The following is a 27,992-nucleotide window of genomic DNA, read 5'->3' on the forward strand; positions in this document are numbered from 1 at the left end:
AGTGTTAAGTCAAGATGAGAAGACGTTCCCCGTCCCCGTCCTATAGTGTTAACAGTGTTAAGTCAAGATGAGAAGACGTTCCCCCGTCCCGTCCTATAGTGCAGCACATCTCTCGTCTGCAGCGTCTTGGCGAATCGGTCGGTGCTTGTTGTAATGAACCCTGGGTTGGCTGTGATATATACAGTACAACCACCAGCACCTTTTTGTCGTTCAAGACGGCGGTTCTGGTCCTGGTCAAGGTCGGGGGAGGGAGGGAGGGGAGAGGAGAGGACAGGCCAGGCATCGGTCCAGTGTGTTGAGACAGAGTGCAATCGTCCTGCGCGTTTCCTGTGAACAGTAGAGGGGGGGAGGGGGCGAGTCTCACGCACGGACTCTTGCGGAACCCTGGGAGCTGTACGTACGTGGCATCTTCTCGGCAGCAACGCAGAGTAGTTCTATATAGAGATACATGTATGTGTGTGTGTGTGTGTGTGTGTGTGTTTCTTTTCTCATAGGTTCATTTGCTGCCACTTCCATCTGTGCCTCCTGTTTTTGTAGCATCGCTGTTCTTTTTTGTTTGTTTGTCATTTGTTGTTTGCGTCTAAAAAAAAAATCCATATTCTTGGTGTTGGGCGACAACTGTCCGAGGTGTGCCTCCTCATGTGAAGTACTTGCAGTTTGTGGAGTCGATGACGCAGCGCGGCGTGCACCTGAGACGGCCATACGACCTGCAGGGCGACATGGAGATGAAAGCCGCAGGTCAGTTGAAATGTCAACGGAATATGGGCCATATTATGCACACAGAATGACTCTTCTTACTTCCGGGCCGCTTCCCTACTTCCTTCACAGGTGTTACCGATGATACTAATTAAGGCTCTGTTCCATTTATAGTGTGCAGTGGTTCATAAACCTTATAATTTGAAGGACCCCCATAACTCTGAGAGTTACACACCCGTACGGGGCCATTTGGAACCCACTTAAGGACACTTTGAGACCCACTGGTGTAGCAGAGTGTTTCCAGTGAGCCAACATGCATCCTGACTTCTGTTTGACCAGAATGGAACAGAGCATTCATTAGTATCAGCGGTAACACCTGTGAAGGAAGTAGGGAAGTGGTCCAAGTTCTTTCCAAAATGGCGTGTGTGCATACATAGGCCATTCGCGGACAACTATACTGTTGTGGTCGGGTTACGGAACTATAGAGGAACCGGAACCAACATTGAGGAATCGGTTCCGTCACATTTTGGAACCGTTTCCGGAACCGTTTTACAAACATCTAGAACGCCTTATAGGAATCGTTAAAGGGAACCGTTAAGGAATTGGACCGTTGAGAGAGCATTGACCCGGAATCGTTAAAACCCTATAGGTTGTCACAATTATTACATCATCGTCTAATCTCAATTATTTGAGATAGTGGCAACTTATTTCATCACAATCGTCATAATCGTTTCCATGTTTAAAGATGCTCATACATTAAAAAAAGCAGAAATAGCAGATCTAATAGCTTGTACTGTAGATCAGCTATTTCAGCTATTTTTACATGTAAAAGTGAAAATAAAATGTATTACATTTCTTGGTATATTTCAGTTATTTGTCATATCTGCCCTGTGCACTTTTTTATTACGAAGCCTAAAAGGCAAACAGAAATGTAACTTCTATTCATAATGTTCCAATTTGCAATGTCATCAAGCAATGTAATCGTGACAGCCCTAAACCCTAGCTAGTAGTAGCTACTGTGCCATCGACAATTTGGAACATCAAGCAGGAATTCTGGGTCAGTGTGGTGCTTGTATTTACCCTGGAAGATATGAGTTGCAGGTCTGGTAGCCGAAGTCTTTACCATCGCACTCCTCAGCTCCTTCGTAGCGGTAGCCATCTCCACAGTAGGCATGCTTACACTCTGTGGGAATAATGAGGACGGCATCAGTTTAGAGATGTCGGGCTAGAATGACAACTGACACCTATGTTGGACAAAGCTATTATTTTACCTTGTAAAACGCTTACTTTACACCAATAGTTCACAACCAGTGGTCCAGGGACCACCAGTGGTCCTTGAGGGGGTTCCATGTGGTCCCCAGCTAAATGAGAGTTGTTAACCAAATAGACCCTTATAGATCTTTAACTCTTGAGAGTGTAAAATGAAACGATAATAGATAATGTGCTCCTCAGAGCACTGAGACCTACCAGGCCGGCCTGACCAGTCAAATTAAAGAATGCTGAATTAACTAGCTTGTATTGGTAACTTTGACTGCACAATAGCCTCCCATTTAACCTCCTTGTATAGGCCTATATTTATTAACCCACAATCGAATGTTATTTTATTTTATTCGCTTGCACAATGGGACAGTGTTTTCATATAGGCCTAGCCTACATTTACCTTGCTGACATCACTTTGCCTCTGAGATTTAATTTGCTGACAGTAGGCTCTCTTCACTCTTAATTGTCTCCACCAGCCGAAGGCATGGGGGAGAGTATGTTTTGCACTCCGTCCGTCCGTGTGTCCGTCCGTCCGTGTGTCCGTCCGTCCGTGAGCAGCTAATCTCGGCCACCGTTAACCCGGTCGATGCCAAATTTTGCACACACACTCCCTGGATGCCAACCATGAACCTCTGCCCCAAACTTTCCAGAACGGCCTGTTATAGCGCCACCAGGAGGCCGCTTTGTGCAAAACAAGTTTTTGCACGGTACACCTACAGATTGTGTCCAAACATCACGCAAATTGGTACACAGTCTCTCTAGAGCCATTCAACCAAACCGGTCTTTCAGATTTCTCAGACTCCATCCTGATTGGTTAAGATTGGCTTCCAAAATTCACAGGAGTGCTCAGTTTCAAACAAAATGCTGCAAATCATGAACACATCGCGTGATTTCCGTGAAATTGTGCACCCACATTCCCACTAGGCCGAGGACGAAATGCCACATGAACAATTTCAACTCAGCCTCAAGGTGGCGCTATAACTGGCCGAAAAGTGTTTTTACCTCTAACTGCACGGATCTGTGGATAACTTTGTATGCCAACTCCCTAGAGGCCAAGGAAAAACCTTTGCCTGGAATTTTTCACATCTGCTCTTTATAGCGCCACCAGGAGGCCGACATATGTAAAACACATTTTCTATTATTACTCCTTCAGATTTTATCCAAATTTCACGCAAATCGGTACACATGATCTCCATAGTCATGTGATCAACACAGGTTTGTTTGATTTCTCATATTCCATCCTGATTGGCCACGATTGGCTCCTACAGTTTTCAGGAGTAGCAAATGGCCACAACTCCTCAGCGCAGCGTCCGATTTGCGATGAAACTGTGCACGCATATTCCCACTAGGCTGAGGAAGAATCCTGGTGGAGACCTGTGCCGATTGGCACTTTATCTAGTATTTATTTCTTTATATTTAAATTAGATTTTTCACCATTACTGCATTGTTGACATAGTGCCTGATGCGGTCCAAATATGTATATAAAAACATGTTACCAGAATGGTTTAACCATTATCCTGAATTCATCAGGGCATATTTTACGCAGCGCAACCGTGGATAGATGTGGTCGAATGAGGAGACTGAAGCCCTCATCGAAATATGAGGACGAGTACATTAATCAGAGATACAAATCTTATTTTAATTACGACATTTATATATTTAAATGAGATGAAGAAAGTCACCACTCATGTCGCACAAAAAAAGGCTTTCTGAAAAACGGGTTTGCTTCTAAATGTATTTATGCAGGAGGCCTTAAGTGCGCCATGAGGACACATATGGCTGTGCTCTAGTCTAGGTTGTCTATGTCTATAATGTCGTGTTTCCCAAAAAAGGAGTACCCGAAATGGCTGCCATTCAGCCAATTAGGCCGCACAGGCTTCTGTGTGAAAAGGGTTGAAAACCACCAACACTCCAGTGAACTGGTAGACTACTCGCTGAGCACTGAGCAGACCTATGGTAGCCACGCCCCTCCCCCTCCACACACACCTGCTGCAAAGTGCAAACAGACAGACACAGCAAGTAAGCTCATTATGTTTGTTTGGTAGTAAAAAAAAAAAGAGTGAAATGAAAAACGTATAATGTAACTTTACACCTCATGGAAGTTGAGTGGAATAGTCTCTGTTGTTGCTGCTCAGTCACAAGTATGTGTCAGTTTGAAAGAGAAGTTAATTCATCTTCATTACAAACTGCTTTTGTTTTTATTCTGCAGTAGCCCCTTTCGGGACCCTACGTAAAGCTTTTCTGAAATTTTGTTGAGTTTTACGTAGGGTCCCTGCTCACTACTGTATTTTCGTATGGAAATTCCTATACGAAATTCCTATCCTATATTCCTATAGGACCCGCGGCATGTGACGCCATTATTTTCCTTGAGTTATTCTGAATTCGGTAACTTTAAGTAGCTATACATCCAGCTGCGAATATCTCCTGTGGCGCGGAAGCCGTTAAGTATTTTTAATCTTTGTTTGACCGATTTGGTCGCTTTATTTCTTCTTGTTTGTTTACCGTTTATTGTACCGCCTCCCGGTGTGCGGTTGGCTTGTGAGGCTACGTCCCTGCCTCTGATCTGCTGTGTCATAGCTATAGCGCCACTAGCTAGCCAGATAGGCGGTACAATGAGGTGTCAATAAACAAGGAAGGAAAAGAAGAATCCAAGCTTCCAAATCGGGCAAACATATATTAAAAATACTTAACGGCTTCCGCGCCACAGGAGATATTCGCAGAGGCATGTATGGGTACTTATACTTTACATATTCAGAAAGCCTCACACTGAAGAATATCGTCAAAGAGCGCGGGGGGGCCGGTAAACATGTAAACATGAGCCAGTAAATGTTTTAAACAGGTGGCATGGACGACGTGGAACAGGACCCCATGGTCTGGGTCTAAAAAATGTCAGAAACTTCAGTACCATTGGGTTCTGCTTGGAGGGCTAATTCTGCAGGTGAGTTAGCTACCTATGCTAAGCATGTGTGTGTATGCAGGGAGAGTGACATGAACAAACAAAGGTGCTTGAAGTGCTGTGTGCATGGGTGCATGTACTGAATACTACTAAGCTGTATATGTTATAACTGGAAGTATACAGGGCTGTGTATGTTTGTCTGCTGTTGCTAGTGAGTTGTGACAGGGTACACTGTAGTGTACAAGTATGTGGCTTGGTCAGCTCACCTTCTTTCTTTCTACGTTCCTTACTTCTACTCAATGCTTATGTTGTCTCTCTCAACCTGCTCCACAGATAGACCACCATCTCCTTAGTCTCGGAGGTGTTTAGGAGGAGGCTGCCCATCCAGAGTCAAGTAGAAGACAGCTCAAGGTAGGAACTTTGATTATTATTTTTTTGCTTATTTGCTGCTGCTGCTTGTGTTGAATACTAGTGTGATTCAAGCTGGTGTACTATTGCTGTCATTTTGGGACCCCATGACTTGGTGGCAGAACATGAAACATGTTCAGTGGCTGTTTCTGGCTCTGGGATTGACTGCTGCTGATGTGAATCTACAGTTTGTATGTTGTGTTTGTATATCTGCCGTTGAAGGTATGATTCTTGATGACAATGTTTTGTCATGTATTTGAGGTATTACCATGTTTGTTTGTTTTACTTACTGTAAATCGCTCTGGATTAGGAGCCTAAATTGTAATTGTATGTGAGTTGTATCACTTCAATAATCCTATGAGTGAATTTGCTATTTCCTTTTGGTTCGAGCAGGAGGTTTTGTAACCTGACTTGGCCAGATTGCGGCAGTATTGAGTTCACCAGTTCCCTCCTCCTGCCTGCATCTGGGATCTCTCAAGCTGAAACGATGAACCCGGAAGCAGCACATTTGATATCTCCATAATAATTTCCAGTTGTATAGTCTTGTTAGGTTGTGTTTACTTTTGCGCTGTGGCAACGCTTCAATATGTCATAAGTCTCGCGTTAATCCCGCTTCTAGCAGCCTCATACAGCCGCATATCGCTCCGGCCAGAATTGGACCGGAGTATATCATCTCTGCCTGAGAGTTCCCAGACTCTCCCTGCTGGCAGAATGCAAATGTTGTCCAGCAGGGGGAGTGGTTTCACCAGGCTAGAGGTTTTCAGGCTTTGACATAAACAGCCATCAATTCCAAATGTTAATTTTCAGTTGAAGACTGATAAACACAACAGTAGGCTATGTGTGGTGTGTTGTGGTTGCTGATGTTCGTTGTGAGTTGTTGTGACTTGTGACATAGTGGCTGTATTATTACTGGCATGGTGGCAAAGAATGTCTATGTATGTAGGCCTATTCATTCTTTATATATATATATATTTAAAAAAAAAACTATTCTTAACGTATGGAATGGTGCATGAACCCCCACCACTATTGTATCAGGTGATTGCCAGACTATGATTGTCAGTAATATTCAGTCATGGTTTTAGACTTTTAGTCATCATAGTCGGCGAAAAAAGAATTGTCATAGTTTTAGTCAACGTTACGAAATCAACGCTGCAGGCCAGCTATGAAGGCAGGGGAGGGGTGGAGGGGGGCACTCAGATCGGTGAACAAATATAATCCAGCGCTTGCTCCATGCTCCATACCCGCCCCTCTGTACCAGAAAGCACGCTGGCTATGGGCCAGGCTATCGTTATGGTAACAGACCAGGTACATAGTTACTGACACGGCCGTCGTTATGGCAACAGACCAGCTATACTTACTGACACAGCCGTCGGTGACCACTCTGTTGCTGTCGTCGCACTCCTCTCCGTTGGGGATCTGTACGACGCCATCGCCGCAGTACCCTTCATCGTCTGGGGCGTTCTCCATCGACTGGAACGGCGTCAACTGCAATGACCAAAAACACGCTCACACACTTATACTAATGTAAAATAGGGAAATAATGACACACAGCGTGGATCTGGTCTGTCACACAACATTTTCACAAAAGATATATATACCGTAAATGAACTATCGTCCTGACAGAAAGCTTCAAAATCATACTAAGATGTAATTTACATAACATTTGAAAATAAATATGAAATAAATACGAAATAAATACGAAATAAATACGAATCTAAATGATGACAAGGTTTCGGGACAATTTAGAAATAGAGGAATGGAAGCGCTGCAGGGATCTGTTAGTGGCTCTTAGATAGGTGCTCTTTGGTGACGGGACACACCTGGATTGGCATCCAGCCGTCGATGTCTTTGAAATAAAGGGATCGTTGGTCTTTGCGGAATGCAAATGCATTGTCTGTGCGGACACGTTCCAGCTCCTCTTCATTGCTCACCACAAATATCTGAGACAGAATTGCATTTGTTAAGCTACAAATTCAATATTTATAGCACATGTGTAATTGTGTATGACATATTATTTTAACCACTTAAAACCTTAAACTTGGTTGAACAGGGGTCCCCAGGGCTTTATCCTTTTTTCTCTCTACACCGAATCTCTTTGCATGAAAATAGCAGATGTTCTCCTATTTTGACAGTGAAATGCCCTGAATAGGGACACTAGCGGTTTGACCGGTTAATCCATTTAGGACTGAGACCAGATTCTACAAAATGTCTTATAAATTCTGACAGTTTTCTGAAAAACCATTACCTACATTTCTATGTCAGTGGTGCTTGTGCTATTGTTTCAACAGCTAAAAGTATAAAAGAATGGTCAAAAGTGGTTAAAAGCTAAAGCGACACAGATGCTTTCCCGTTCCTTAATGGGTTTAAGTACACGAACCCCTAGCATGCCTATTGTTCAAACATGCAGCAAAAACTACAAGCTTTTGTAGATTTTTCTTTGAGGACTTGGAGGGCCAGATTGAGACGGTCAAAGGGCCACGCCTGGCCCTCGGGCCGCATGTTGCCCAGTACCAATGTGTGGGTTAATATGTTTCACACAGCTGGGCAAAACATATTCTAATGGGGTGCTGAATGGAATGCACACCTGGACAGATAATGAGATTACACAGGGAGGGTAGAGTGTGATGAACTACAGTTTAACCCATTTAGACCTGACGTAAAAAATAAAAAGAATCCTGACAGTTTTCTGAAAAACCTAATGTTTCTATATCAGTGGTGCTCAATATGTCATGTCAAGAATTATATGTAATATGCCTCCGCCCAACATCTGAAAATATGTTATTCCAGGGACCCCCCCCCCCCCCAGAGTTAAAACTTTCACTCTGTAATAATATATATTCAAAGATTTGGGGCATATTTTCACGATTTTTCAAAAATAGCAGAACTACAATAAGCTCGTAGCGCTATGAGTTTGTAGATCTGCTATTTTTCAATAGCTAAATTATAACATGACGCTTAAAACGCCAAAACGGGTTCCCGCCCCCCAAAAATGGGGTCAGAGTGGCTCACCGCGGGCACTTTGGGATAGCCTCCTCTGGAGCCCTGCTCGTCGAAGGGAGAGGTGGCCAGAGAGTTGCAGCTGCACCTCCCAACCGGGCCGGGCAGACCTCGCTCCCCCTTTGGTCCGACCACGTACAGTCCTGCAGCGGGGGATAAGAGAGAGACAATATCACACTCTGGTTTCTCAAACTTCTCAAAAAGGACCCCTAAATTAACCCATTTTGACTTGAGATCAGATTCTAAAAAAGTCTTCTACATCCTGACAGTTTTCTGAAAAAGCTATGTTTCTATGTCAGTCGTTCTTCGATTTTTCAAAAATAGCAGACCTACAAGCTCGTAGCACGCCACTCGGTGGCGCGCTACGAGTTTGTAGATAGCTTGTAGATCTGCTATTTTTCAATAGCTAAAGCATAGCATAATGCTAATACCAAAATGGGTTAATGTGTATGTGGCATGCGGACCCCCATCTGAAAAGATGTTGTGCCAACAAGAACCCTATACAAGATTTATGGTATTAAAATTGTAAAATTTTCAAAGGAATGTCAACATTCTTTGGAAATGGCTGATGTGTATATATATATATAGGTCCCTGGGGGTCCCCGGACCCCACTTTGAGAACCCCTGCTTTAGACCACATACCATGCACCATAACTCTGAAAGTGTACAAATGGAACCAGTTTAGGGTCCATGTACTCTCAGGCCTCTTTTAGACGGCGACCATCTCCATATAACACGTCAAAGTCCCGTTGCGTTCTCATTTTTTCTTACCCTTTACACGAGAACGCACACGTTATGATATGATGTGCTATTATGCTATACTGTCGCTAGGTGGCGATAACGGGCTGCCAAATAGACAGGTCACCCACGTACAAGAAGAAGAAACCTTCACGCAAGCCTGCGCAACACTAGCCTGGTTAATAAACCAGACCGAATCAGCCGTTGGCAAAAAAAATTGCCTACCGGCGGATTTTGGTCTGGAGAGGCTCAATTTTACGCCCATTTCCTACACACGAGAATGTGTGCGCCCAATAGGGACACGGTATACAATATGGGCGGGCTTTGGTACAGTGACGTTCAATGCTTGAGACCTTTGACTGACAGTAGCTCTGACCAATTGCGTCAAAGAGAAAATGTTTCCCTGGAAATGAAATCCAAGCTGAGCCTCCCCAGACTAATATTCCGCGGATCCGTGCGATATTAGTCTGGTTTATTAACCAGGCTAGCGCAACACGGCTCTGGGCGCGCCACGGGATGGTATATATTTTATAATACATTAGGCTATAAACGCTGCTGCCGCGGCTGCCGTCTATCACAAGGCTTTTTTATTTACATCATGGTTTTACATTCAACATCGCTGATGAGCAGCACTTTGTAGGCGAGGAGGGAGGCTTGTTCAGGAACTCCATTATATCATAATGATATGGCTCTGCATCAATGTAATAAACATATGCGCTGTGAGCCAACATGAGCCATGATGTCATAAGTTTTGCGGATTCACCGTTTTGCCTGTTTATATGGAGACCATAGGAAACGGTGTTCTGAATGATTTCCACTCTGGAAGGCGGTTTCACTTCGATGCGTTTTCACCTCCTGAGAACACCGTTCTCGTCTAAATGACAGCGCTAAACGGTACTTTATTTTGCCGTTTTTTATGAACACCATCCTCGTGTAAATAGCACCTCAGTTACAGCCACACCAGTGCCCATTTGGTTCCTATCTGGTAACTATCCATCATTTATCTGGGGACCCCCTGGAACCCACTCAAGGACCCCTGAGAACCGCTGCACAATAGGTTATATGAGTGACAGGGACGGAACGATACGTAAATGACATGTCATGTTCTCCCCGTGTCCCCTAGGGTCCCCTAGGGTAGGTACCCTCACAAAAACATGCAGTAATCCTGGTCTCTAGTCTAAACTGATGGAGGGGAAAGGAACTGGTCGGAAATAACGTGTTCCTTCCACGCGCTACGTCCGGCCGGGGAAACTCCCCCCTGTCAAGTGAAAAGAAGCAGCTTGGACTCCTCATGCATAGAAGGAAGCATGAGATCAGTCCGCTGCCCCCCCAGGTTGGCAGAGGAAGTGTAGCGTCCAGGATTACATTAGATAATTTACACTGGGTAAAAAAAATGGGTTACAAAATCTTGGGATAAAACTTTTGATTAAAACATTTTGTTTAACCACTTGCATCCCTATTCTGAGGAGATCGTTTGCCCAAAAATAGCCGATGTACAAGCTCACAACGCAGCGTGAAATAAGAACGTACCAAAATGCATTCTTTATAAGTCTTTTTTTTTGGGGCGCTAGACCCTCCAATGTCCAGCTTTGAGGGTTTGTGTAAACACAAACATTGTCCCAACACAAACATTGAATGCCAGTGACAATGAATGGTCAGTTTTGAGTGTTTGTGTATACACAAACATTACATAAACACAAACATTGATGTCGAAGGTGTGGACACAAGTTGTGATTGGCCGGAATGTTGTGATGTAAGTATGATGATAAGAGCGCCCTTCACTTCACAGTTCACACGGGTGTGATTTTTTTTATCAAGTATAGAGGGTTTAAGTGATGTTGAATTTGCATTTTGCAGCTCAACAACAAACGGATATCAAAATATCATAGTGTATAACGATAAATCTCCACCATACGCTTATTGTGAGTGGTTTTTTTCATGATAAACGATAATAGGGATTATTGTCCCATCCCTACAGAGTGGTTTTCAAACGGCATCAAACGGATTTGCACCCGAAATGGCAAAAAAAAAATCGGTCACAAAATCTATTGTCTCTCTTGGACGAGAGACTTGACTTAGACACGCACGCACGCACACACCCCCCCCAATAGACCTATAAACAGCTCTGGGTGTGGTTATATAGAAACAGACAAAACGATAAGCCATGGCATTAACAACAACAACAGAATATTGTTTAATAGCAGCTAGGGGTCACGAGAACGGATATAAATAAAAATACCTCTGTGTCTACTACATAAACACACTATCCATCTATCAAGCGGTGGGGCCACTTAGCTTCGTGCATTCAGAAACCCGAACAAGATGCCAGCTGTCACCTCGCTGGTGTTGGTGACATCATGTTAATCTGCGAGCAGCGTCAGGGCCTTCTGTAAGTAGGGTCATGATGTCATGGCTTGAGAATCCTCTCTAGTGTATATCATCTGTGTTTCCTTGTTAACCCATTTTGGGCGGGGAACCCCTTTTGGTGTTTCAAGTTATATTTTAGTTATTTAAAAATAGCAGATCTACAACTTGTAGGTCTGCTATTTTTTTTTTTTTATCGTGAAAATGTGGCGCAAATCTTTGAATATATATTCTTTCAGAGCCAAAGTTTTTAACTCAAATCTTTGCTCCTGGGATGTCACTCACTGGAACAACATATTGTCAGATGGGGCTCGGTGGCCAATATAAGTATAATCTTGGTGGTCCTTGACATGAACATGTTTGAGAACCACTGACATAGTCTAGAAATATGGGTTTTTCAGAAAACTGGCAGGATTTAGAAGACATATATTGTAGAATCGTCCTCAAGTCAAGATGGGTTAAGGTCAGGTTTCTCCTGCGGTGCTAAATCCAAGTACTGGTGTGGCAATACTGTACCTCGTGCACTAATGTGTCTAATGGGCTCTTCCTTTCGCTGATACGGGTGGTGCACTAGTGGTGTAAGGTAACTAAGTACATTTACTTAATGCTGTACTTAAGTACGATTTCGAGGTATTTGTACTTTACTTGAGTATTTCCAATTTCCAAATATTGTACTTTTTACTCCACCACATTTATTTGAAAGCTTTAGTTACTTTGTCGAATTTTGATTATTATTACAAAAACATACACCAACCACTTCAGCCCTATATACATTGCGGCCGATCTACAAAGCGGGACATTCGGCATAGTGAGTACTTTTTACTTTTGGTACTTCAAGTACATTTTGATACTTTTGATGCACTTTTACTCAACTACGTATTGAATTCTGGACTTTTACTTCTAACGGTCCGAGTATTTCTACAATGCTGTATTGATATACTATTACTTAAGTAAAACTTTTGAGTACTTTTTCCACCACTGTGGTAGCTGCACTACTCTTCACGCCAGTAGTACGTACACACACACACACACACACACACACACACACACACACACACACACACACACACACACACACACACACACACACACACACACACACACACACACACACACACACACACACACACACACACACACACACACACACTTAACGCATTAAGACCTATCGACTATTTTCAGCAAGTGTAAAATCAGTCATTACGACGGCATCAAGGCCCGCTAAAATACATTTTAGTCGACTAAATCGGCCGTAGATTTATGATATTTAGTCGACTAAAACTAGACTAACACTAAGACATTCCTGGTGACTAACATGTGACTAAAGCTAAAGGAAAACTATTCCAAAAGACTATTATGACTAAAACTAAAATAAAAAATTGCTGCCAAACACAACACTGCATGGACGCAAGCACTCCAAGACCAGAACTGACAAATAGAGACACTCTCGACTAGCGTAAAACTCATAGCCTGACCTCCTCGCATCCTCACACAACCCTCGAACAACAGGATATTACGTTTCTGGCTAAATAGCCTCAAGTGTAAAGCCCTGGAGGACCGGTGTGGCTCTCGACTGTATATCCGTCAGTCACGAGAACGTGGCATTGACTACAATGTCAGGAGGAGGAGGAGGGGTATATTTAACAGCACAACGGGGTGCTATTTAATGCCACCGGCACCGAGGTGTTTCTCTGTCCGTGCACGTCTCACGACGGAACCTTTAGCGAGACTACTTTTAGCAGGGAGTTTTGGAAGAGTGTGTGCGTGTGCGTGTGTGCGTCTTTTTGGCCAATGTCTTAGTTAGAGTTGTTCTCATGAAGCATTTTCACTTTGTACTGTAGTGTAGATTAAAGTGATTTCACTTAATTCAAATATCACTTCTTTTTTTTGTTTTGTTGTGATAATCCTCCCTATACTATAGTGTGTGCTGCTGACCATATAAGGAGTTCCTCCCTGTCCCCAGTTAACCCCTGGGGGTAAAAAAACAACAACCTTAAGCTTCGTTTAAGCTTTTATAAAGATTGTTAATCACCACACTGTGATTGGTGCAGATTCACCAACACCACGCTGTGATTTGTCCAGCTTAATTCACAAATTGAATACACAGTACTGTAACTTACTATCCATAGCTAAAGATTGTGTCAGTACATTCTTGAGGGGCGCTAGCCCCTCCTATGTCCAGCTTTGAGCAACACAGACATTGAACGTCATTGACAATGAATGGCCAGCTGTGATCGTTTGTGCAAACACTAAACATTGAAGACGAAAGTGAGGACGCAAATTGTGATTGGCCGGAATGAGATGATGATATGATGATAAGAGCGCCCCTCACTTCACACGGGTCGGGTGTGATTTTTTTTTTTGTTGTTTACCTGTGGCTGGTATTCCTGGAGGACCTGGGTGTCCAATGGGTCCTTGGGGGCCTGATGGACCTAGAGGTCCTATGCGTCCTGTATCTCCCTTCCCTCCCTGAATAACACAGACAGTGTCACATATTAATGCCATAAGCCTGAGTGAATCAAAACGCCAATTTGTGCAAATCGTAATATGAATATTTGTAATACCATACAATATCTATTTATCTTCCAATAGGCTCTATCTACGCACACAGAATAATTCTCTGCTACTTCCGGGCCGCTTCCCTATACTTTCTTCACAGGTGTTACCGATGATACTAATTAAGGCTCTGTCACATATTGTGTACAGTGGTTTTTCAAACTATTTTAATTCCAAGGACTCCTATAAGAGTTACACACCCGTATAGCAACTCACACTTTGAGACCCACTGGTGTATCCAGTGAGCCAACATGCACAATATTGACCTTACAGTATGCAGACCGTGGTCATCTTGCCATTACGTTAATGGCAGGGTGGTATAACTATAGCTGCAATTTGCCATTGAAAGCCCATACATTCCTTGCAGGTGCACGTGACGGGGCGCAGGTGTTGGTCCCACGTACTAAGAGTCCGACAGCCAATAGTCCGACAGCCAAAAAGTCAGACATGCCAATAGTCCGACGTTACTGCTCGCCCAGTATTCATTGGGTCCACACACACACTGCACTTGGGCGACTGGACAACTGGGCACCCAGTTGTCCAGTCGCTATAGAGCGAGACCGCTCGAGTTCTAGTTAACTTAATCGCAAGATGGCCACCCTCTGCATGAAGTCAATAGCAGCACCCTGACTCTGTTTGACTAGAACGGAACAGAGCCTTAATTAGTATGAACGGCAACACGTTACTTGTATTGTAGCTCTATATATTTCTTTTTCTGTTTTGTTTTTACTCTTATAAAGATGTCACCCTGACCCTTACCTGTTTTCCTCTCTTCCCCGGTCGCCCGGTGGGTCCTCTGTTTCCTGAGAGTCCATCTTCTCCTTTTGGACCCAATTCACCCTGAAACATCAATACATGATAAATACACACTACGCACATTTCCAAACAGACTTCATGTCAGATTCATGTCATCTTGGGTTTAGGTTTAGAGTCACGGGTTATGTTTAGGCTTAGGGAGAGGAATTTAGAGGTTCGGAGTGGTCTGTGGTGGTGGTTAATATTAGGCTTTGATTGGACCAGCAAGTTAAGTTAAAAAAGTAGCGTTTTAAATTAAAAATAGTAAGTGTGCATGTACAGTATGTGTGTGCGATTGTTTGATCATTCTACTCACTTTCTGTCCAAGCATTCCTGGGAATCCCATTGTGCCCTGCATGGGAGTAAAGGAACAGTAAATAATATTAACGCAGAAAACTATAGAATGTACTGTACATTGTCTGTTTTATATATGAAGATAATGTTATTGTGAAAGCACTCTAGCCATGAAGTACGGTATTTGAGCGGCAATTAATGTAGTAAAGATTGTATTTGTGTATTATTTTTGTACAATGCACGGCTTATCTCATCAGCAGTCAGTATGGTCAATTCATATACCGCCATATGGCGGTGTTGTGTGCCGAAAATAGCCGATCTATATAAGCTCACAAGGCGTCGGATTGCGAGCGTGTAGATTGTCTATTTCCAGGGGAGCGACGCCGCAGTAGGTCAACATAGACATCAGGGGACCAGGGACGGATTAAACCCCCACGAGGGCCCCCGTGTCGCAAATATTCTGGGGGCCCCACGTAGCGTGCGTGCAAAGTTTGACCTACATTTAACACAATTAAGAGCCAATGAAGGGCCCCAGAAAGCCCTTGTGAGGGCCTCAAAACCAGTACCGCGCAGCCCAGTGTCTCCGGAGGACCCTGAGAGCCAAAGGCCCCCTGGGCTATACGGCCCCACCGGCCCAATGACTAATTTGGCCCTGACTCTGCCCACCTTGTCCCCTTTCGTTCCAGTACCTCCTCGGTCACCACGGGAGCCCTGATGATGATGAGGATGATGATGATGATGGGGGACAAAACACAGTATGTTACCAGGCAGCAACACTCACTGATAGATCAGGAAACACAATGTCAATCTGATGGGCCCTCATCATCTATAGAGCGTCGCAGTCCCGCCGCCCCTTTCAGAATGACGAGCGGCCCATAGACGTTTCCAAAAGTATTCATGTAAAGACCTTTAAAGAAAACATTTGGGGCCGAACAAATAATTAGAAAGAAGAAAAACTGTTGGTGTTGTACCCTGCCCTTTTTTCCTTCTTATTTTGTTCGGCCCGATTTTTTTTAAATTTATTGTCATGATTTGTCAGGAGCCGAGTTGGCTTTGTCCGAGGCTTAAAGGTCTATAAATACTTTCTGTAACGTCTATGGGGAAAATTAATGGGAAATTCTCTTCCGGCCGTGGACGGGAATGCGACGCTCTATACAATAATGTGCTGATCCTGATAGCCAGTCACCCACCTTTTCTCCTTTGTATCCGGATAAGCCCTAGAGAGTCAAGACCAAGCAGAAGAGTGAGTAAGGAAACAAGATTATTATAGTAAATGAAAAGTAACAAAATAACAAACAATTTTTTTTTTTACATTTTCATTAAATGAAATAAATAAAAACTAGAATAAAAAATAAAATAAAGGATAACTAACTGAAACTGTACTATGTGGTACAAAACTAAAACAAACTGGTAAAATGATAGACAAAATGCCCTTAGTTTTATTGTCAATTTATAAGCTTTTGGGGATGAACAACAGCTGTCGGCAGCTAACCTTGGTTTGGAACCAAAGTATTTTAGATGATGTAAGGATCTATGGTTTCTAATTCTAATCTATCCGGAGCATAGAAATAATTTAAAACACAAAACGAGTGTTTCTCAACCCCCCTTATGTGTGCACAGAACCTAAAATTGGGTGATGATAAAACCGTATAGTTAAATCTGTTATGTCATATATACTGTACTGGCTCTTTAGCTCTTTGTGGTCAGTGCCAAAGAGACGTCATACCTTGGGCCCGATTAGACCTCTTGGTCCAGGCAGTCCCATCAGGCCAGAGTCCCCCTTCTCCCCCTGGGCCACAGAAACACAAGCTCAAACACTAAACATAATGAACACTTTTATAGGCCCCAAACCGCACCAATGATTCGCCATGCCACTCCTTGCAACCAAACGGTTGCATGTATATTGCATGAAACCATTATCCCCAATGGCAGTTGCAAAGGAGTTGCATTGGTGTGACATGTACTTAAAACTGTTTCTGTTGCAAGGAGTTGCGGTTTGAGCCTTAGACACAGTTTTACATATGTCACATAACATCAGATCTGTTAACATTTAGACCAAACCAACTCAAGCCTGAGCTGTAGCCTGTAGCTCTGACTGTCATTCGTCGTGTTGCACACTGAAAATAGGCAATCTACAAGCTCACGAGTGACAATACACTGGAGCGTGCGGTGCGTTTTGTGAGCTTATAGAGCTGATATTTTCAGTTCACGACACCACCAGCATGCAACCAAGTATAAATCAGGCTATAATAATAATAACCAGGAAAGTGGACTTACTCACTTTGGGCCCATTTGGTCCGTTCCATCCGACTGACCCTGGCTTCCCTGGGAGCCCTGGAGGCCCTGTCCGACCCTGAACAACATCAACATCAGGACAAAGTTAATTTCCTTTGTATAGGCAAAGGCATCAGAGTGGTAAAGACATATAAGGCGGTGAACTCGCAAAATGCAGGTGACCAACGCATTTTGGTCGCATATCGCAACGCATTGTGAGCTTGTAGATCGGCTATTTTCAAAATGACCGAAATGAAGTGGTTAATGTATATGTTTAGTAATAATAAAAATCAAAAAAGTAACTATAGCAACTAAGGTTTTCAAATAAATATAGTGGAGTAAAAGTACACTATTTGCCTCTGAGATCTAGTGGAGTAGAAGTAACAGTACTGGAAATTGGAAATACTCACAGTAAAAAAAAAAGAGAGTAAAAAAGAACCAAAACTCAAAATGTTACTTAAAGCTGCTATACGCAATAATATGTCAACATTTGAATGACCTTTTTTATTTATTTTTTGGTATTCAGACAGCCAGGAATGGGTAGAACACTCTAGTCTCTGTGACACATCTAGGGGCCGCAATCTGCATTCGAAGATGTTCCTAGAAGCTTTGTCATTGGTCGGAAAAAAACCCCGGTCACAATGAATAACCAATCAGGAAGCAGACAGGCAAATCGACCAATGACAAAGCTTCTAGGAAAATCTTTGAATGCAGATTGCGGCCCCTAAAAGTGTCACAGAGACTCAAAAGATTTGGGAGCGTTCTACCCATTGCTGGCTGTCTAAATACCAGTATTTTTTAATAATACCAGTGACCTTTTAATAAATTAAAAAGGTCATTAAAATTGACATATTATTGCTTATAGCAGTACAGTACTTGTGTAAATGTACTTAGTCACTTTCCACCGCTGGCTAAATGAAACAACCTGCCAGGCCTGTTGCCGGGTGGGTTTGACAAATCTACCGGCCCGGGCCACCCGCCCTGCTGCAGCATTTGTCACAGCCACAACAGGCATACTGTAGAGCTGCACATGTGGAGGCGGTATGACTTTAACGAGCCCTGTCACTTGGTTCTCTTTAATTAAATGATGGTCTGTATATAGAACAGGAGCCGGTGCTTGTGGGAAATAAAATGATTTATGGGCTCGGCTTGGAAGCACTAAGCAAAATTGCACGGCTGGTGGTGCGGTCCTGGGCTCCGCTCCTCGGTCAGGGCAAAAGTGCGCGCGCGCCACCCAAAGCTCTCCCAGTGGGACTGTATTACTGGTTAACCACAATGACCAATCGTTTAGGGAGGTCACTTCCCTCTCGTTCCCTTCTTATCCAACGTGTGCCGCTGCATTTCCAATGAAGCTGTGTGGCGGTCAACTGTTCCAATGACAGCGCGAGGTCCATCTTATTGCGGGGGAGGGGTAGGGGTCTTTCAAGGGCCTGATATGGGGGGGGGGGGGGGGGGGGGGGGCAGGGGGTGCTGTAAGGCACTGGTTCTCACCCCTTGGGGGTCTGGGGATCAGATCAGTAAGGCACTGGTTCTCACCCCTTGTTGGGGGTCTGGGGATCAGATTGGGGTCCCAAACTTTAAAATAGGGGTGCATGGTATTGGTTATGCAATTATGGCCGATATCCGATTATTTGCAGGGTCATATCTGCTGATACCGAATCTGAAAGATAAAGTATTCAATCAATCAATAAATATTTTTAAACTCTCTTAAACTCTTTTTCCAAGTGTCTGTTTTCACTACTGGATGAGATGGAGTATACACAAATGAAATGTAGAATTTAGCCATTGACGGTCACATTATTATTGCATGATCAATATCGGTGAAAATAATCTGGATTCTTTTGAGACCCGCATGCAATACCGATATGGCATTTTTTGTTATGGCCGATTCCGATACGCTATACCAATTTATATTGGAGTCCTTGAAATTCAAAGAGGAATGAGAAGCACTTCTGTTGTTATCTCCCCTTCAGCCAGAGGAGAGGTCATCTCAGCGGCTCGTGCCCGTTCCGTTCGCATCCTGTCAAGGTTGTACCTGCTTGCAATTTGATAATGTCCACGCACGGCACGGTTTGAACTTTGAACTAACTACATTTACTCAATTACATGACGAATGTAAAAAATGTCTTCTAAATCATGACAGTTTTCTGAAACAAAAATAGCAGACCTACAAGCTTGTAGGTCTGCTATTTTTCAATAGCTAAAGTATAACATAATGCTTAAAAACACCAAAAGGGGTTCCCGCCCAGAATGGGTTAAGTACAATTCTGAGGTTGTTTTTTACTTTACTGGAATATTTCCAATTTCCGTTACATTTGACTTTTACTCCACTACACCATTATTTACTTTGTAGATTTTGATTATTACTAAACATACATTAACCATTCCAGCCTTTTGAAAATAGCCGATCCACAAGATCACAATGAACGATCAACGCATTTCGATACCAATACGGTTATACCGTTACTCGGGTAAATTTAGAATTCCGTGTGTGTGTGTGTGTGTGTGTGTGTGTGTGTGTGTGTGTGTGTGTGTGTGTGTGTGTGTGTGTGTGTGTGTGTGTGTGTGTGTGTGTGTGTGTGTGTGTGTGTGTGTGTGTGTGTGTGTGTGTGTGTGTGTGTGTGTGTGTGTAAATCCACTTATCGAAGGGGAGTGATTAATTGAGACGCTCACCTTTTGTCCAGGTCTTCCTAGTTCTCCCTGACAGCAGGATGAGAGAGAGAGGGAGGGGCAAAAAACAGAAAATGTTAGTCATGACAACCGCATTTCCCGGGCTATAGCTCGCTCGCGACTCAAACAAAAAAGCCCCCCCCCAACACCCGGAAGGTTGAAAGTGTGGCTTTTTGCAAAGAAATGCTATACCGGTCCCAAACATATTTGTTTACATGCATTTGATTAGATCCACTATACTATAGGATGGATGATGGAAGACATGCAGGGGAAAATAAAACAAGCAGTAATCATTTGACGACGTTACCTTCTCTCCCTCGGGCCCTTCTATGCCGGGTAAACCAGGTGGACCCTGTGGTGAGAGAGAGAGGAAAGAAACAAAAAAATAAAGAGACTTATCTAATCTCGCTTAATAATATAGTCTCGTTTCCCCACCACATCCAACTGAGAAATTCACGGCCGTTCCCTGAAGCCCAATTCCCCCTGCAGTTTCAATTAGCTAAGGGCTGAGTGGCCGATATTGATTTACAAAGTGCCTCGTATGCGTTGCCTTCCCCCGTGATATATACCCAAGGCCTGACTGCTGCAGTGCTGCGATGCAGGTGGCCACGTCTAATAGCCATGATTAAAGGAAAAAAAACACAGAATGGGCAAAAAAAATGACTAAGTGAAAATGCTTTTTGCATTTACAAAACATCAATGACTCAAAAGGCTCACCTTTTGAACCCGCGCAAACAGATGGTCGGTGGACTTTTCCAGCGACCAAAAAGCACTGAAACACATGTTCCCCCACCATGCATGATGCTCTGTTTGTGTGTGTGTGTGTGTGTGTGTGTGTGTGGGCCCGTTGCGTTGCTGGAATTTACGCGACTGAGTATGCCTGCCGCCCGTTCCATTGCACGGTCCAAAAACTCTTTGGGAGTGTTTCTAAGAATGGTGTGCGAGAGTGCGTACTGACTGGGCCTGGCAGGCCGTGGAAAAAGGCTATTTGCGTCAACGGGCTAAATCTGGCGCGTTAATGGGCTGCTGTGATGCAGGGTGCCAAAGTGGACCCCCTATACCCCCCCCCCCCCCCTCCCATGAATACCCCCCCCCCCCTCAACCGCCTTGCACCACCCCATGGCTCCGGTCCTCCAACCATCCCCGACATGTCTGGAGTTGTTATAGGGGAGAGAGAGAGAGCGGGGGTGGGGGGGGGGACGTCCTGGAAGAAGTCCTCTGACAACTGTAAGCAATGCAAATACAAAACGTGCTCCACGTGCTCAAGGAACCAGTCGGTCAACAAACATTGTCCTGATTTTGTCATTCGCACGCTGCTCTGTTGTTGTAGATTCCAGAACTACCGATGATGATGCACCGATAATAACATGTCAGATCGAGTGTGAATCTTTTTCATGATTATTATTATGCGGTCAGATATTTTCTATCAGAATCTTGTCAATCTATAGAGGGTATACATGCGTGTGACTGCGTCATTATCATACCTGGAAGTTATGCAGGAATGCCTACCGAGTGGGGAAAAAAACCCCCTACTTTCTGGCCTTGACAGCCCGTCCAAACAGAAAAGTCCTATCTCTGATTACATTAAACAACGTTAAACTCTTGGCCCGGGCGGCTGGCATAGCCGTCTGTGCACCTTGGCCGGTAAGCCAGTCTGGCAGCGTGCCGCGGGTTCGACTCCCGATCCCCACGGCCCAATAAAACGTTAAACTCACTTTGACCCTCACTTTGCCACTGACTTTATGCATGCCACATAATATCTTGTATATTTTGGTCAGGTCACGTAAGGCTGTTTTGATGAATAAAGCTGTACCATATCTTACCCTGGACCATTATTAGAAACACGTCAAACATAGAATGGTTTCACTTGTACATCTGCTACTTTTGAACATTTTTGAAAAATCTTGAAAATGTTATAATAATTTTGAATTAGTGTTATTAAAGTGTGTGTGTGTGTGTGTTGTGGTTCCTACCTGAGGCCCAGGGAGGCCTGCCGGGCCTGGGGGACCCTGCAGACACACAGAACCTTTCTCAGAACCTTTCTGGTCTGTGTCTGTAATACCTCCATGACCACTTGAACCTTCGTCATCCTGGAAAAGAGTCCATCAATACCCAACGTTATTAACGTTGCATGTAACGTTGCTCATAACTTTGCCAAATGTTCATTTAGGGAAAAGGACAACTAAATCAAAGTTGCACCAAATTGCACTTGCGTTAAGGGATAATTGCACTTGCGTTAAGGGAGTCTTTTTTTTGCCAAAGGTTTAGAGGTTAAATGTTTTTTCGCTTCAGTTTCTTTGTGTTCCAGTTCAAAATCTGACCTTTTTTCCCTCTATCAATTCCAATTTAACTCGCTTATCCTTAATTCTCGGTATTCCGACGTCAAAATTTCTGTATTCTATATACTGCACAACAAAAACGGGGGAGACCCCTGTTACTGAAAATAATATACTAGCAATGATTAGTATCAGGAAATAGAGAAAAGAACACTTTAACACACAAATAATTTACAGCATTTTCATAATGAATCCTACACTGATGGTGTAGGACGGTGGCGATGCCATTTCTGTCTACATGCTGTATCTCGTAGTTGTAACAAGAAAGCAAAGGAAGAGGAAAAGGAAAAAAAAATGATTATATTTTTTACACATGGCGCTGCAGGACGCTAGCCAGTGTGTGTGTCCTGGGCATGACGTTAAACTGCTCCGTTGTGTAATGGGTGCAGTGGATGCATCGACACTACCTAGTACCTGACGGCCCCTCCCATGAGGGACCGTCGGCGGGGCGGCGGCTCAGGGGTAGAGTGACCGGGCGGGAACTGTGTGTGTGTGTGTGTGTGTGTGAATGGGTGAACAATCTATGTAAAGCGCCTTGGATAAAAGGCGCTATATAAATGCACCATTTATTTACCAACAGCTACTGGGAAGAGAGCTCTATGGAAGAGAGGCAATGGACCCGCTAATCTTGCGAACCTGACTCTGTGTGCACACTGCTATTTGGCCACAGAAATACCTCCACACTGTTTCACATATCGTGACATAAACAACTTTAATATGTCCATAATATTTTAACTTTTTTGTGTGTTTTACTTAATGGCCTACTTTGATCATACAACAGCGACACACAAAAGCAAAAGCAGCAGATGCAGGAGGTCGAAGTGCAGCGTGTTGAGCTTGTCGATCTACTGCATTTTTTTTAATTTTGAATCCTGAAAAGTAAAAGTTTGGACGTAATGTTATGTCCAAACAAAAACTTCATATTGACATCATATTAATAGAGACCTCACCGGATTTCTCCTCCCGTCCACTTGCATTAAGTTGCTCAAAAGCGCATGAGGCGATTTCACTCGGGAACCAAATTAATCCTTACAGGTTTATAACAACCCTGAGGCCCCCGCCTTTTCCACCAACAGAACTTGTGGTTCTAGAATTGGGTTTCGTTCTAGATTCTCGGAACATTTGGGGCTTTCACGGAACCGGTGGCCATTCTTTGGTTCAAGTTCCGAAGCAACTTTTAGGGTTCTGAAGTTTTGAACCGATTCATTTTCTGAACTGGTTCAATATTAGCCCCATAATCCAGTGTGCCCTTGGAGTCTTTATTATTAATGTTACCCGAGTGTGAGAGAGAGAGAGAGAGATACCGGTGGCAGTTTGGATACCACCCAAGGACACATGAACAATCAGACCCCCCCCCCCCCCCCCCCCCCATCCAACAACAAGGACAAGTCACATGACTTTGACTCACATGAGCGTGGCGGCGCCAAATCGTAGGGGGCGGAGGAAAGAGGGGGGGCGGAGGAGGGCTCAGCAAACAGCAGGGGCTGAATCTCTTCTGCCGGTCCGGCCGCCGGAGAGCTGCAGCGGTGACAGAGGACACATGGTCAGTGATCACGCTGCCCGCTGTGGGAGGAGCAATGATGTCAGGCCGGCGTGTCGAAAACTGGGTGACAGATCACTTTGCAAGAGGTTATGCATCCATGCGCGTAATTATTATCCACGTTGTCGGGCAGACAAACCTCTATTTTTGAGTGGTGCAACCACTCCAAGGAACAGCAATGTCCGTGTACCTATGTACACCTATGTGACGTTAACCTATGTGACGTTAGTGAGCACCAGTATATGACTATGAGTACCAGTAGGGGTGCTGTTGTGCCAGAAACGGAGAGAGGGATAATGCTGCACTGGTGCCTGCTAATGAGAGAGAGAGAGAGAGAGGTGGGGGGGGGGACTCATAGTCTTTGGACTGAAACTTAATTTAGTTTTAGTCACAAGATAGTCACCTGGAATGTCTTAGTGTTTTAGTTTCAGTCGACTAAACCGCACAAGATTTTAGTCGACTAAAATGGATTTTGTCGGGCCTTGATGCAGTCGCAATGACTGATTTCACACTGAAAATAGCAGATCTACAAGCTCACAACGCAAATACTTGTCTTATACTCTTGTCCACTAGTCCCTAACATTTTAGTCTAGTTTTTATTTGTTGACGAAATTGTCAGTATATTTAGTTTTAGTCATCATAGCTTAGCTTAGCTTTCATTTAGTTAACAATAACATCTAGTTTGTCAGTGAAAAAAGGTAGTCGACGAACATTTTTCGTCTTAGTTTCAGTCGACGAAAACAACACTGGTTGCCTGCTCGTCAAACGTAAATAGAATCATGTGAAAAGGACATGTATTGAGTGTGCTTCTGGCATTTTCCTTATTCCAATTGAATAGTGGGCCTTGACATGAAGAAGGTAATGAACCACTGTCCTACTTGATCATACTATACACTACAGCGGCACACGATTCACCAACGCATCAAAAGCAGCAGGTCCGCAAGCTTGTGGATCGGCTCCTTTTTTTTCAGCTAAAGTAGTTAACATGGCGTCACAATCATTCTAACCACTTTATACACCCAAAACTGGCTCAAAACTGGCCATTCATTATCAATGGCATTTAATGTTTGTGTTAGGACAAAGTTTGTGTTTACACGTACCCTCAAAGCTGGACATCAAAAATCAATTTTTTTAGAAGTAGGAACATGCACACTTCAAGGTGTGCTATGAGTACAATAGAGTACTTGTTCCACCACTGTATTCTTTCCTATATTAATTCACATGTGTGCACCCATCTCCTGCAACCTACAGCAACTTCAGTCCTGCAGGGCTGCTGTTTGCACACAGCGATATCCTCGTGCCTGATGTGTGTGTGTGCGTGCTGCTGAACAGTAAATACTATACGTCTTGCACGGCACATCATGCAACAAAGTGTAAATCCCAAAAGGTCAACGGCATACGACACTGACTGTGCACATGCTTGAGACGTTCCTTCATGCACGACTAGCAACGTGAGTCCTAACCCATTTAGGACTGAGGTCAGATTCTATACTAAATGTCTTCTAAATTAGTTTTTTCTGAAAAAAAGCTGTTTCTATGTCAGTGGTTCTCAAACTATTTCATGTCAAGGACTCCCAAAAGTTATAATGTAATTCATGGCCTCCAACCTACATCTGAAAATATGTTGTTCCCATGCAGGGACACGCCCCCAGAAGCACAGATATGAGTTCAAAACGTTTGCTGTGAAAGCATTATGATATACTGTATCCACCTGTTTCATATAGCCCATAAGTCTTTGCGTTTGTGTGTGCATTACTTCCTCGTTCTCTTGCTGTGTTGCCAGTTTTGCAAGAGAAACAAGTGGCCAGGTCTACAAATGAAAATAGCTGATCTACAAGCTCACAGTGAGGTTGTACATCTGCTATTTAAAAACACATTGAGAATAAATTGAAATATTTTGAATATTGTTTAAACATAAAAAAAAGGCACAAAGTATTTTCAGATGGATGTCTGTGGACAATTACATATTAATCTGGGGTTCCTTGATGTGAAGAAATGTGGAAACCAATGGTTTAAACGATATTAGGAAGCAACTACTGTACACTTTAGAATCAAGCCCAAAAAAACATCAACCAGCAACTACCAATAATTTATTTGCAAGTGACTTTACAGAAAAGTCAAAGTTTGTTTATAATAAGCAGACATGGCAACACTGCCTGAAGGAAGCAAAGCACACACATACGGAGCCCCAGTAACTTGGCGGGGAAAAAGGTGGATATTCAAAGAATTTCACACATTTTCACATATTCAAAGAATTTCACTCATTTTCACTCGCTTGTAGATTTTCACGATCTACAAGCTCATATGAGCTTGTAGATCTGCTATTTTTCAATAGCTAAAGTTTAAAATAATGGTTAAAGTCGTTAAGCGTCAAAGCGAGACAGCTGCGTTCCCGTCCTTAATGGGCTAAACGCAGACGGACGGACGGACACAGGACGTGGGCGAAGGCAACAGGCAGTGGTGGAAAGTAACTAAAGTACTCAAGTAGCCTACTGTACGTAAGTACTTTTACTTCTACTCCACTACATCTTAGACGGAGGAAAACATTGTCCATTTACTCCGCTACAATTATTATGAAAACTTTAGTTATTAAATTAGTCACTTTGTACATTTTGAATATGCTGCTATGTTCTAAAGATTTGTATACATTTTAGACATAATGATAACTTGTGAAACGGGACATTCTGCTTACTTTAACTTTTGGTATAATTAGGTGCCTTTTGTACTTTTGCTCAAGTGAATTTTGATTAACTCATAGCTAAATGGCAGTAGCAATAGTTCAGCACAGGCTAACATAGATTTGTTCTATTTATTTTTTTAGAAAGAGTTGTAAGATTTTTTTCTTTTTAAGTAAAAAAACAACTTTCTATTAAAAAAAACCCCAAAAAACAATGTTAAAAAAATGTTAAAAACGTCTTTGGCCTGGATGGCTATTTGTTAAAATAAGTCAAATAAGTACTTGGCCTAGAATGATGAATAGGTCTACCGGACTTTCACTTGTACTGCTTGCATTGCAGTAATAATATATATATATATTTTTTACGTAACATTCGAGTGCTTATATTTTTCCTCCACTGGTTATAATTTCTAGAACAGGTGCAAACGATCAGATGGTGACAGGCCGACAGACTTCAGGCTGCTGCTGTGTTGGACGTGCAGTCTTGCAGTGTCATGAAGAAGCCCTCTCTGCTCTGTGCTGCACCTCCACGACCAGCTGAGGAGCTGACTTTATTTATAGACCCCCTCCTCCACGGTTACCAACCGCACAATAAATACAAACAAGTCCCGTTTCTTTTTCTCTTCTTGAAAAAACAAATAAAGATGTTAAAAAAAGCCTTGTTGTACCCTGTATATAACGACGCAATGTGACATAGCTCTGTTTACACGATGCTGTACCCTCTCCCAACTGTATATACGTTCCCAATTTTCAAATGTTTTTATATTTTGACACTTGCTTTGGCAATGTAAACGCTCATGCCAATAAAGCTCCTTTAAATTGAAAATTTTAAATGCACACAGTTTGCCTTATTATGATGAATTGCACAATTATCCCGGCTGCAACCTGTAGATGGGATATTTTTTTGCTATCGTTGGGAATTCAGAAAGTTTAAACCTTTTTAAGACATCATTTCTGGAGAATGAATGTGTGAAAGTCATTGGCCTATACGATGATGACACGCCAGGTGGAGAGAGTGCTTAATTAATACGGACCATCATTAAACCAAATGAATGACATTCTTTCATTGCATCCATGCATGTAGTAGTAATAATAATAATAAATATACAGGCACAAACACCCATCTTTGCAGCCATGTAAACAAACACACACAAGCATTTGAGCGCACACACACACACACACACACACACACACACGCTGGGTACACACTCTCTCTTCCCCCGCGCACGCACGCAGACACACACACACACACACACACACACGCGTACCTGCTGGGAATGAGAGGATGGTGTCCAGGTAGGAGGCGTCTGCCAGGACATAACAGGACAACAGTGGAAGGTACAGTCCGAGCGTTAGAACAACCATGCTGCTGCTGTGCTGTTGCTACTACTTGAGGAGATACAGTACACACAACACTCACTGTCCGCTCTACGCTCACTCCACCACTCGTCTACTGTTTCTTTACACCGCTTCTCTTCTCCCCTCTCCTTC

General features: G+C 43.3%; 1 protein-coding gene across 1 annotated transcript; it reads right to left on the reverse strand.

Annotated features, from left to right (window-relative positions):
• Positions 1-46: 46 nt before the first annotated feature.
• Positions 47-27,955, reverse strand: colq (collagen-like tail subunit (single strand of homotrimer) of asymmetric acetylcholinesterase). Its single transcript, XM_083761932.1, has 17 exons — positions 27,770-27,955; positions 23,693-23,802; positions 21,922-22,038; positions 20,256-20,300; positions 19,952-19,978; positions 17,286-17,357; positions 16,731-16,793; positions 16,195-16,221; positions 15,671-15,715; positions 15,027-15,062; positions 14,675-14,755; positions 13,732-13,828; positions 8,270-8,400; positions 7,081-7,200; positions 6,619-6,745; positions 1,777-1,879; positions 47-707 (listed from the first exon to the last, which is right to left on the reverse strand). Exons 1-17 carry the CDS (start codon positions 27,864-27,866, stop codon positions 638-640), a joined length of 1,368 nt encoding a protein of 455 aa, XP_083618058.1. The 5' UTR covers positions 27,867-27,955; the 3' UTR covers positions 47-637.
• Between the last annotated feature and the right edge of the window lie 37 nt (positions 27,956-27,992).

This window comes from Protomyctophum parallelum (assembly GCF_964188405.1).
Source record: "Protomyctophum parallelum genome assembly, chromosome: 3".
Classification (NCBI taxonomy): domain Eukaryota; kingdom Metazoa; phylum Chordata; class Actinopteri; order Myctophiformes; family Myctophidae; genus Protomyctophum; species Protomyctophum parallelum.

What these genes read in the sequence shown, in the direction of transcription:
- colq (XM_083761932.1), bottom strand. Translation starts at nt 27,866, where the DNA reads ATGGTTGTTCTAACGCTCGGACTGTACCTTCCACTGTTGTCCTGTTAT. An exon ending in CAGGCCTCCCTGGGCCTCAG is followed by an intron (nt 20,301 to 21,921) that starts GTAGGAACCACA and finishes CTCTCACCACAG; the next exon opens with GGTCCACCTGGTTTACCCGG. An exon ending in CCGGATACAAAGGAGAAAAG is followed by an intron (nt 15,716 to 16,194) that starts GTGGGTGACTGG and finishes CATCATCATCAG; the next exon opens with GGCTCCCGTGGTGACCGAGG.